At 51.8% G+C, this 11,213-nt stretch overlaps 1 protein-coding gene across 1 annotated transcript in view; it reads left to right on the plus strand.

Moving 5' to 3' along the window:
- Nucleotides 1–10,996, plus strand: part of EHD3 (EH domain containing 3) — a 26,050-nt gene extending 15,054 nt beyond the window's left edge. The window contains exons 4-6 of the mRNA XM_006910363.2: nt 6,175–6,587; nt 7,266–7,430; nt 10,390–10,996. Of these exons, the coding sequence (XP_006910425.1) occupies nt 6,175–6,587; nt 7,266–7,430; nt 10,390–10,917 (1,106 nt within the window). The 3' untranslated portion in view covers nt 10,918–10,996. The remainder of the gene's footprint in view (nt 1–6,174; nt 6,588–7,265; nt 7,431–10,389) is intronic.
- The last annotated feature ends 217 nt before the right edge of the window (nt 10,997–11,213 follow it).

The following is an 11,213-nucleotide window of genomic DNA, read 5'->3' on the forward strand; positions in this document are numbered from 1 at the left end:
AGCGAGTCTCAGGGAGGCTTTGGAAACGATGTGAACAGTTCATGTCATTAGCAGCCTGTCATCTGTGTAAGTGGGATGTGGATAGAAGGCCCCCGTGAAGGGGCTCCGGGAGCCTGGGTCCCTAACCCCGGGCTGGATGGTGGAGAGCAGCACAGTGGTGTACGGGTAGGGGGAGCTGGCCTGAAGCCATAGAACCCATGGCCTTGAGGAGAGAGGGGCATCTCCTCACTCTTCTGGTCCCTGTGCCGTTTATAAGCATCCTTGCACCCTGTTCAGGGCCCTGCGGAGATGCAGCTTGGGTGGCTCTCTGACTGACTTCTATTAGTTTCCCTAAACACTCCCTGCCTCCTGACCAGTCCCCACCCTCACCTCCCACCTCCACACCCGCAAGATGCACTTGGGCTCATCCTTAGTTTAGGTCTAAAGGGGATTTACTGTCTCATGTGGGCAGCTTATATCTATCCTCTCAAGAAAAGCTCAGGAGAGCCAGACTTAGTCTCCCTAGCGGGTAGGTGGCACCTGCACCTGCAAGGCCAGGCGGCCTGACAGGTGGGTCCAGAGAGGACTCCAGCCTCTGGGGTTTCTAAGAACGCTGGACTGGGAGCTCAGAGCATGGGGTTTTAGAGCTTGCGTGGGTGTCAGCAGGTCACATTTTCTCTTGGAGCCTGTGACAAGGGGTAATGATACCCATCATATGACCCTGTGAGGTCCATGGATGGTGATGGAAACAGAGACATCAGCTCTGGGTCTGGATCTCAGTGAGCTTCCTTCTTTCCCCTTTACTGCCAGCCAGGGCCGCCCATTGAACAACCCCAGGGTAATCTGGGGTAGGCAGCCCTGCTTCCAGGACCCCTGCCTTCCTTAGCTTCTGTCCCATTTCATTCTTTTCCTAATCTTCTAGTTTCTCCCCTGTATGTATATTAGGACCTCAGCAGCTGCCCTGTGCAAAATGGGTGCTGGGTCATCTTGCCTGCCCTTCCTATCCTTTCCCGTCTAACGAGACTAAGCTCCACCTCTAGAAGTGATAGCCCCATGAGTGGCTCCCCAGGCCTGTTTGTTCTCCGTCCCCCTGAGTACAGACTATAAATGCAGCTGCTGGCAAAAGCCTGTGATAATAACAAGAGCTGGGAGCTAGGCCTCCAGCACTGCATCACTTTCCCGAGGCAGTGCTAACCTCAGCTCCCCAAGGAGACCAGGAAAATTAGGTGGGGGTCACACGCTCTCAGATATCAAGGGGACCCCAAATGAGGAAATTTTCCAGGATGCAGTCCCTCCTCCTCCCTCCTCACAATCAGCCATAGGACCTGAAAGCTTCAACCTATACCTACACACGTAAATACCCACCAGTCCACACAAACACCCACACATCTACACACATCCACACACACTCACACCCCCTTCCACACACCCTCCTACATACAAGTGTGTGCTTCTTGCCAGGGCCCTCAGAGCTCTGGGTTTGGTTAAAGCACAGATTTGGTGTTTCTTCCCTTCCTTCTGCCAGCCCAGGGTAGGACAGAACCCCCAACCTGGCTGAGGGGCGTGCAGAGCCTGAAGTCCAGCCCACGTTCTGCTCTGCCTGAGCTTCATGCCTGGCACAGGGCTGTTTCTCACCAGAATAAAAGGGACACCATTATCAAATCTGCATAAAGCCTTCCCTAGGCTGTTGGTCCCGGCGTGCTAACATTCTGGAAAGTAAGCTGCTCCAAAGGGCTCCCCAGGCCTCAAGCTTCACCCGAAGGTGCACTCAGGCCCCAGGCCAGCACTGGGCAAAGTGTGGTCCTTGCTCAGGGTGTGGCCCCTCAGCCCGAGTCTGGAGGTGGGTGTCTTGGAGGAACAGGAAGAGCGAGGGACATCCAGGAACCTGAAACTGGCAGGTCGTAGGCCGGCACTTGTCTCTGGATGAAGGTGCATTGGGGTGGGCAGCAGAGGGGCAGGGAGGCAGTTCCTGGAAGTGACAGGATGTGCCCAGCCCGGGGCTCATTACTGGGAAGGAGCAAGGAAGCAGCAGAGGTGGAAGGGCTCCGGAAGCCTGAGTGTCCTTACACTTGGGAACCACACTTCCCGGCTGCTTCTCAGCTAGAAATCCCCCAGGTCCAACCCTAGAAAAGCGACCTCTTGGCATGGAGCGCACATCCCTCCCAGCAGACCCCTTCCGGTGCAGGTGAGCTCAGCAGAGCCACAGCAGGTAGAAACCTTCTCCAGGTCCCAAAACTGGAGTTGGAACTCTGGCTTCGTGATACCGAGTCCAGTGGCTTTTCAGCCCATTTTTATCACCTGCCCAGGAAGAAGGCAAGACGTAGGAATGAAGGCAAACTCATCTCCGGGTTTTCCTTGGGAGACCTTAAGGGGGTCTGGGCTGATCCTCACAGTCTCACGTCCCTGTCCTATTCCTGGCACCCTCACTGGAGCAGGGCCTGCATTTAAGGACCTCTGGGGCTTCGGACTATGTGCTGTTTATGTGTGCCCAAGCAGGCATCCTGCTCCAGGGTAGAGCAGCAGAGTCCTGCCGCCCTTCAAAAGAGCTCGGTGACAGCCTTGTGGTCATCTGGAGGCCTGTGACGAGTCTGTTGGGCCACTTCTGGGAGGCATGTTCCCTGTGTCATCTAAATTCTTCCCACAGTTTTTGAAATTGATGTCTTTTTGGTTTCTTTTTTGCTAAAATGTCTTTCAATCTTGAAAGGCATTTTTGGAGGCAGGACTATGTACCCACCACAGATAAGTGCCTGGTTTGAGGTCTCAGCCCTCTGAGCTCCAGCCTTATACACAGCTGTGAGCCAGAAGGAAATGTGGACAAGGATCAAGGATCTGGATTCCAGTCCCAAGTTTGCTACCACGTGGCTGTGTGAGTGTGGGCGAGCCCCTTAACCTGTCTGCTCCCTCCGCCTTCCCTGTGAGATGTGTGTGCCCTGTTTGCCTGCTGACATATGCAGAGATATGAGGATCAAAGGAAATCTTGTGGTTGAAAATACACAGAAATATGCTGCCTTGTCCCTTGCACTTCAGCCTGCAAAGTAAGCCAGTGGGTGATTAAAAAATTGGCCTTGCTTATTGTTTGTCTCATTGATTTCCTCCTGCCTGGCATTACTTAGAAATTCTGTCTTTTCAGTCCTCTAGAGTCTGAGGGTGGGGGCAGTACGGAGAGCCCCAGGCCCCTGAAGGCTGCTCAGCCTAGTGCCCGCAGACCAGATCTCTTGGAGCCAGCAGACTTGCTCTAAGCAATTCCAAGAAAACCAGTTTGACTATCAGTCTCCTGGGGCATGAATCTCCCTCACCCACTGCCCTATCTCATGAGCCCTTGGGCTGCTGCAAGTGCTCAAGAGCTCCTCCTGTGGGTCTGAGCTATTTCTGGGACCACTGAGGAAAAGGGAGCCTGTCACTGGGTGTCCTGTTCACCCCAGACATTGGGGGAGAGACTCCAGACTAAGTCCAGACCCTCTCTCTGCTATCAAATCTCATTGCCATGGCTGTACCACTGACCCCTCATCAGTCAGGTGTTATTATACCCATTTTACTGCTAAGAAAATTGAGGTTCACACTCGCCGAAGGCCACACAGAAAATAAATGGGAGAGCTAGTTCCATGCCTTTTTCTTCAGTGGGTCCAGTCCTTGCCTTTCAGATACTCCCATTCCTGGATGTGCATAAGCAGAGTCCAGGAAACAATTAAATACTCATCCTGGAGACTGCTAGTCTCTGAATAGCCAGGAGCAGGAGGCTGAGCTTCAGAGGAGACCCATGGAGTCCTTGCTCAATTCTCAGGGTTCTCACAGCCACACCTGGGAGAAAGCGCCCGGCATGACTAACTCTATAATTTGATAGCAGCTTGCCCGAGCATGCAGAATTTGCAAAAGTAGGAGCATGAATAGGAAGCCTCTGTGCTTATAAAATCCTAGAAAGGGTTCCCAGAAGCCATCTGCTGTCCTCAGGATCCCGAGACATTTAAGACAGTGGCCCCTGCCTTCTTTCTTCCTGTCCTGCAAGGGCTTTCTTGTACCTAATCTCCATCCACCCTGCTGTACTCTCCACCCTCACACCTCCAGTCTTAGAAGCAAGGAATCATGAACTGAGAAAGGAAGCTCAAAATCTTCAAGTCCAACCCCCTGGCTTGACAGGCAAAGAGACCAGAGAGGGGAGACTGCTTGCCCAAGGACACACAGCAAGTTAATGGCTGAGCAGAAGTAGAGGTGGGCTTTTCCCAGGCCAGTGCTCCTCAGGTGATTCTTCAGAGCATACCCACCTCATGGAAACTGGCTCTTGGAAGGAGCTCTTCATAAAGGGGACGGAGCAATAGGAACAGCCAAGGTCACAGGCACTTTCACCCACATCCTCTTCTTTAACTGAATCCTCACAGGGACCCTATGGCAGGGTCTGGTGGGTTTTAATTCAGAGACCAGAAAACTGAGGCCCAGAGATAACTGGTTCACTATCCCCTGGGTGTAAAGAGCAGAACAGGGTTCACATTTCAGTTTTGTGGGGACAGGAACGAGCAAGGGGCCATCCTGTTCTGGCAGCACTGACCTGGTTCTGTCACTCTTCCCTCACCCTGAGTCGGGGGCTGGTCAGCTCTGGGATTTGCCCCTGTCCACCTCCAAGCCTTCATAGCCCAAGCATCCTCTTGCGTGGCTGGTGCCATCGGGGATGGGGGAGAGGCTGGAGGGATGGGACCTCTTTTCTCTGCAGCTTCTCTGGCCCTTTCTCTTTCCCCAGCAATCTAAGCAGCGGCTAGAGTGGTGGACTTGGGGTTGGAAGCCCTGAGTTCTGGTCCTGGCTCTAACCTTACCGCTGTGTGGCCCTGGGCACGTCTCTCACCCTCCATGACCCTTCATTTCGTTGTCAGTAGAGTGCCCAGTGCTGGCTGCTCTGGCTGCTCAGATGGTTAAGAGTGGCTGATACAGTGAGCACTGAGGGCTGCCATTGGCTGTACAGGTGGAGAGGGCAGTAGCGTGCTCTTCCCAGCTGCCGCCCACCCCGATGGTCTGCACGCCTCGGCTAAATCCTAGTCAGGCCAGATTTGGGAATAGGTCTCAGCAGAATGCCAGATGCCTGAGCCCTGCAGCCCTCCCTAGCCACGAGGAGGGCCTGCTTGCTGGTTCCAAGCACCAAAGCAGTGAAGCTGTGACCTGTTTTCTAGGGTGGGGGTTGGGGCAGGGAGATCAGGTTGTCCTGATTTTTCTGAGCCCTCTGGCCCCGTCCTTCCCACAGCTCTGAGGGACTGCCTTTGAGAAGCAAGAGCAGCCCCTCTACCTGGCTGTGTTGAAGAGAAGATTAAAAATAGCCAGGAGCCATCCTTGGGGAGGGGTGGCCCACCTGAAACTAGAAAGTATGAGGCCTCCTGGGCTCTGCGTGAGCTGCTGGCAGGGCTTTTCTTCCTGGGGAGGAGTGGGGAAGAGAGGGGAGGGGAGGGCAGGGAGACAGAGAGGTGGGCAGGGAGACAGGGAGCTGCCCTTTTGGCTCATGCAGGAAGCTCAGGGCCTCAGGGTGGTTGGGTCCAGTCCTGGCCCCACTCCTTGCCAGCTGTTTGATTCTCGCTTTATCTCTGAACCTCAGTTTCCTCCTCTGGAAGGTGGGAATGATACTCCTCACTCTGCCTACCACAGAGGGTGCCATGAGGGTGAAATGAGGTCATGACATGAACTTCTGACAGCAGAGCAAGCATTGAACCTGGGGTTAGAGAACTAGGTATCGTTCTCACCAGCTGCCTCCTACAAGCAGGGTGGTCCTCGCTGAGTTGCTGTGTGACCATCTCTAGGTAGCACAGACAAGGCACCTACCTCCTTAACTGGGCAGAGCCCAGCCCCAAAGTCCTTTCCTGGGCCCTGACCCTTATTGGAGAGGGCCCCTTTCCTTTAATGAAAAGACTAAATAGGAATAATGATGTTAATAATAATTAGTATTTATTGAGCAAGCTATTAAGTGCTGGGCTCTGAGCGTATTTAGTCCTTATAATTCTATTAATCAGGTACTGTTAGTATGCCCATTTACAGATGAAAAAGCACTGACCCAGAGACACAGAGTAACTTGCTCAAGGCCAAATAGTGAAAATGTGGAGGAGCCAGGATTTGAACCCAGATCTGATTCCCAAGACTGTTATTTCTGCTGCACCTTGTGCCTCTCCCCAAACACCTAGCTTGTGCCCCAAAGTCCCTGCTCCCTGACTGTCCCTCTGCCGGCAGGATATGACTTTGCTGCCGTCCTGGAGTGGTTCGCTGAGCGGGTGGACCGTATCATCCTGCTGTTTGACGCCCACAAGCTGGACATCTCGGATGAGTTCTCGGAAGTCATCAAGGCCCTCAAGAACCACGAGGACAAGATGCGGGTGGTGTTGAACAAGGCCGACCAGATCGAGACACAGCAGCTGATGCGGGTGTATGGAGCCCTCATGTGGTCCCTGGGGAAGATCGTTAATACCCCAGAGGTGATCCGGGTCTACATCGGCTCCTTCTGGTCCCACCCCCTTCTCATCCCCGACAACCGGAAGCTGTTTGAGGCTGAGGAGCAGGACCTGTTCAGAGACATTCAGAGTCTGCCCCGAAACGCTGCCCTGCGCAAGCTCAATGACCTCATCAAGAGAGCCAGGCTGGCCAAGGTAAGGCTGCCTCCTGAGGAGATGGGCGGCATGGGTGGCACCAAGGGTTTGGGGTGGGGAGCTCAGCTGCAAGAGCTAAGGGGTGCTGCCTGCAACCCTGATCTATTGCCTGCCCACGTGAGACTGTCTTATTGCATCATGAGTGTCAGCTGTGCTAACTCCAGCAGCTGTGGGGCAGGATAGTGTGGTGGTTATACTCATAGGCATCAGATGGCCAGATTAGAGCCCAACTCCATTGTTTACTAACTGCGTGATCCCAACCCTAGTGAGGCCCTTCGTCTCTCTGTGCCTGTATCCACCTCTGTAAAATCAAAGGGTTGGAGGATAAGGTAGAATAGAGAATGTAAAAGCCCTCATCACACTGCCTGTGACCTCCGAAGTGCTCAGTAAATATCAGCTGTTGTTAATTGTTCTCCTCCTCAACATCGTCTCCGGTATCACCATCCCTGTTACTGCCTTGACCTTAACCTCCCCACAATCTCACCTCTCCCATGAGAGCTGGAAAAACAGCTCAGCGCTGCCAGCAGTATGAGAGCAAGAAGGTAGAGATAGGGATTGTTTCAGAAGCGGAGCAGGAGAAGGAGGGGTTTACGGGAAGAGATGGGCGAGAGCCACCTAGGGGGAAGGAATGAATCGAGAGTCTTGATCTGAAGCGTTCTCTCTGCCCTCGTTTCTCAGGTCCATGCCTACATCATCAGCTCTCTGAAGAAGGAGATGCCCTCGGTGTTCGGGAAGGACAACAAGAAGAAGGAGCTGGTGAACAACCTGGCTGAGATTTATGGCCGGATCGAGCGGGAGCACCAGATCTCTCCTGGGGACTTTCCCAACCTCAAGAGGATGCAGGTAACCAGGGTCTGGGGCTCCAGGACAAGGGACAGCATCACACAACTTGGCTGAACAGCCTGAGTATGGAGGAGGCCACACTTGGATGCCCCAGATGGAAACTCAACCCAGAATCAGAATGCAGGGAGATGACCCTCGGTCTGTGCTCCCTGCTGAGCTGTCATTGGCCCAGCAGGTGTCATATCTGGGCCTGGAGAGAAACGCAGAGCCCCAGTGCTCCTAGAGGGGCAGGGCTGTCACGTGATGTTTGGGGTCTGATATCTCTAGCTCATGATCTTCCCCAGTCACAGCCACCACAAGCTCAGAATCCCCACCATGTCATGTGAAATGGTACAAGTCTCCTGACAAAGGTTCTCCAGGCCCTCAAGTGCTTAAGCTGTTCTCTGAGCTCCCACTCGGGAGTGATTTGGGACACAAGGCACAGAGAAGTCCACACAGGAGTTTGCCATCTTTGGGGGCACACTGTGGGCCCCTCTTTTGTCCAGGGACCATCACAAATGATTGCTCTTGTTATTCCCCCCAGTAGTCCTCTGAAGGAGGCATTTTTATCCTACCTTTAAAGATGAGCAAACTGAGGTTTATAGAGATAATTAACCTTTGCAGTTAGTTGCCTGCAGCTTTCTGAGTGTAGTGTTCACACAGCCTGCCAGAAGAAAAGCCAGGGAGTTATCCTCACAGCCCAAGCAAGAAACTACAACACCAGACTAACTAACTAAATCCTCCTTGAGCCTCTGTCTCTTCATCTGTAAACTGAGGTTCCAGAAGCACTCACCTTACATAGATGATGCGAGCATCAGTGAGATAATACTTACAAGACACTTAGCACAGAGCCTGGTACACACTATGCCCTTAAAATTCAGTAGCAAGTTAAGTAAGATATCGCCACTGGGGCAACCTGGGTGATGAGCACAAAGGACCTCCCTATCTGTATAATTTTCACCTCTTCTCATGATTCTATAATTATTCTAAAATAAAAAGTTTTTAAAAATTAGGGAATTACAGAAAAAGTAGCAGCAGATGTAGTCGTAATATTGTTTTTGCTCTTGGTGCTGATTTTGATCTTTAGCTTGGGAATCTGTTTCTCAGTTTAAGACTAGGGTTTCAGAATATTACTATAGTCCCAAATAGGCATTCTCGGTTCCTTATTTGGTGAAATAAGAAGAGATAATAGACATTTAAAGTATGCATTTGTTCCTGTACCCATTCAGTCCTGTAACTGCCTACCACGGGCCAGTCACTCATTTCAGAATTACTTTAACGTAATTCGGGTGTCCCTCCAGCTGCAGCTCGGAACACTTCAACTTTTAGTTTCTCTTTCTGATAAGAATTTAATTATCTCACATGTGGGATATAAAACTGAAAGCAACAAACAAACAAACATGACAAACAAACAGAGACTCATGGACACAGACAGTGGACTTAGTGGTTACCAGAGGAAAGGGAAGGGAGGGGGAGGTAGATAGGGGTAAAAGGGGTCAAATATTTAGTGATGAAATCGAACTTTAGGTGGCGAACACACAATGCAATATATATAAGACGTACTGTTGAATCGTACACTTGAAACTTATTTGATTGTATTAATCAACGTCACCCCCAAAAACTTTTAATAAGAAAAAATAATTTAATACTCTGTAAGCAAACATTTGAGAGGATGACATTTGAAGGTAACCACAGGACGTCTGTCCGTTTTACTGTGAGGAATCCTTTCTCAACACACCTTCTCGTTTGTTTGCCGGTCCTATGTTTGGTATGCTGAATCAACGTAAAGGGCTGCTCTGTGGGGGCGTATGTGTGGGGGGATGGGAGCACCCACGACGCCCCCTGGAAAATATTGGGACGCCTGTTTGTGAGCCCACCAAACACACTGAGATGTGAACTGGCTGGGAGAGATGCGAGGGACCTTGGGAGGTTATGCCCTGAGGGCAGGAGGAAGGGCTTGCCCAATCTGTCCTCCCCACCCCCTCCCAACCCCCACTGCCTCCTGGTTCGGCCCTGCCCTGGAAGGGAGGTGAGGAATACCCAAGCTATCGCTTGCTCTTGAAATGTAGCTGTGGGTGTTTTCAGAATTTTTCGGCAGTGAACTCGATGTGCTTGTCCCTGAGGCTGTGCCCTGTGCACGGCCTCTGCCCAGTGTCCTGAGATTGCTCTGGCCAGGGCAGAAGCAGAAAGCTCTCATTTTTGTCACTACAGAGGCCAAGGAGAAGCAAGGTGTTCTAGACTCAAGACCTTTCCAAATCACAAAGACAGCATATTTCTCTTACCTTGTGCTGGGGGTGTTGTGGGAAGGCCAAGAGGGGAGCTTTTGCAGAATCTGCACGCCTGCCGTGTCTGCTGTGTCCGAAACTTTGAGAGAGGATCTGATAGTTAGAAACTCTCCCCACATGATTCCAATGAGTATCCCAATTGAGAACCACTGGTCTGAGAAGGGTTTTTGGCTTCTATTATGATTTTTTTCAGTTATCTATAGTTCCTTCCCTAAAATAGATAGAATATGATTTTCCTCCCTCAGAAAGGCACTGCGGGGAGCAAATGAGATAATATAGTGAAAGTACTTTGTGTTTTTCAAGTATAAACCTTATTAACATAGAGACCCACGTGCCTCAGTCTTAGAGGGGCACAGCATTCAGGAACCACTGTTCAATAGCCAAAACTAACTGAAAGAGAAATTTAATTATTTGCTTTCTAGAACAACGTAAATGGATGAGATCAATATTTGTTAAATTTTCCTTTCTTTCCCAGCCCCTGCAACTGTTCTACTCTCCCCTAAAAAATTCTACCAAGAGCCCAGATGCCTTTTTTCTCCTTCTCCCTCGTTTGTTATTATTGTGTGATGTGGATCAGCTCAGCCTCCAACCCAACAGCTTATGAACATTCTCAGGGTAGCAGAAGGCAGCCTCCCCGAGTAGGATCCCCTTTTGTTGTCTTTCATCCTTACCCTCATTTCTCTCCCTCTTCCTAGGACCAGCTTCAGGCCCAGGACTTCAGCAAATTCCAGCCCCTGAAAAGCAAGCTGCTGGAAGTGGTAGATGACATGCTGGCCCATGACATTGCTCAGCTCATGGTGCTGGTGCGCCAGGAGGAAACGCAGCGGCCCGTCCAGATGGTGAAGGGTGGAGCATTCGAGGGCACCCTGCATGGCCCCTTTGGGCACGGCTATGGGGAGGGGGCCGGGGAGGGCATCGACGATGCTGAGTGGGTGGTGGCCAGGGACAAGCCCATGTACGATGAGATCTTCTACACTCTGTCACCGGTGGATGGCAAGATCACAGGTGCCAACGCCAAGAAGGAGATGGTACGCTCTAAGCTGCCCAACAGCGTACTGGGCAAGATCTGGAAGCTGGCTGACATCGACAAGGATGGCATGTTGAATGACGAGGAGTTTGCACTAGCCAACCACCTCATCAAAGTCAAGCTGGAAGGGCATGAGCTGCCCAACGAGCTGCCCACCCACCTCCTGCCCCCATCCAAGAGGAAAGTCGCAGAGTGACAGGAGCCGGGGGAGTTTCAGAGGAGGCAGGTGTTACAGGAGATGGGAGAGGCAATCTCTCACACACACACACACACACACACACACATGCCCGGACGCCCGCACAGATCTTGAGACTGGCACTCGGCAGCTGGGAGGGCAGTGATCCCCCAGTTTCCAGGCTGATCTTTGTTTGGGCACAAGGTCTCGGCTTTGTAGAAGCACAGGAGCATGCTCAGGGTCCCAGGTTTCAAGCCGTGGTCTCCATTCCTCTCTCTGATCTTCCACTGTGCCCAGATCTGCCTTCTCCCTGAGCG

This window comes from Pteropus alecto, unplaced genomic scaffold (genome assembly GCF_000325575.1).
Source record: "Pteropus alecto unplaced genomic scaffold, ASM32557v1 scaffold61, whole genome shotgun sequence".
NCBI lineage: Eukaryota > Metazoa > Chordata > Mammalia > Chiroptera > Pteropodidae > Pteropus > Pteropus alecto.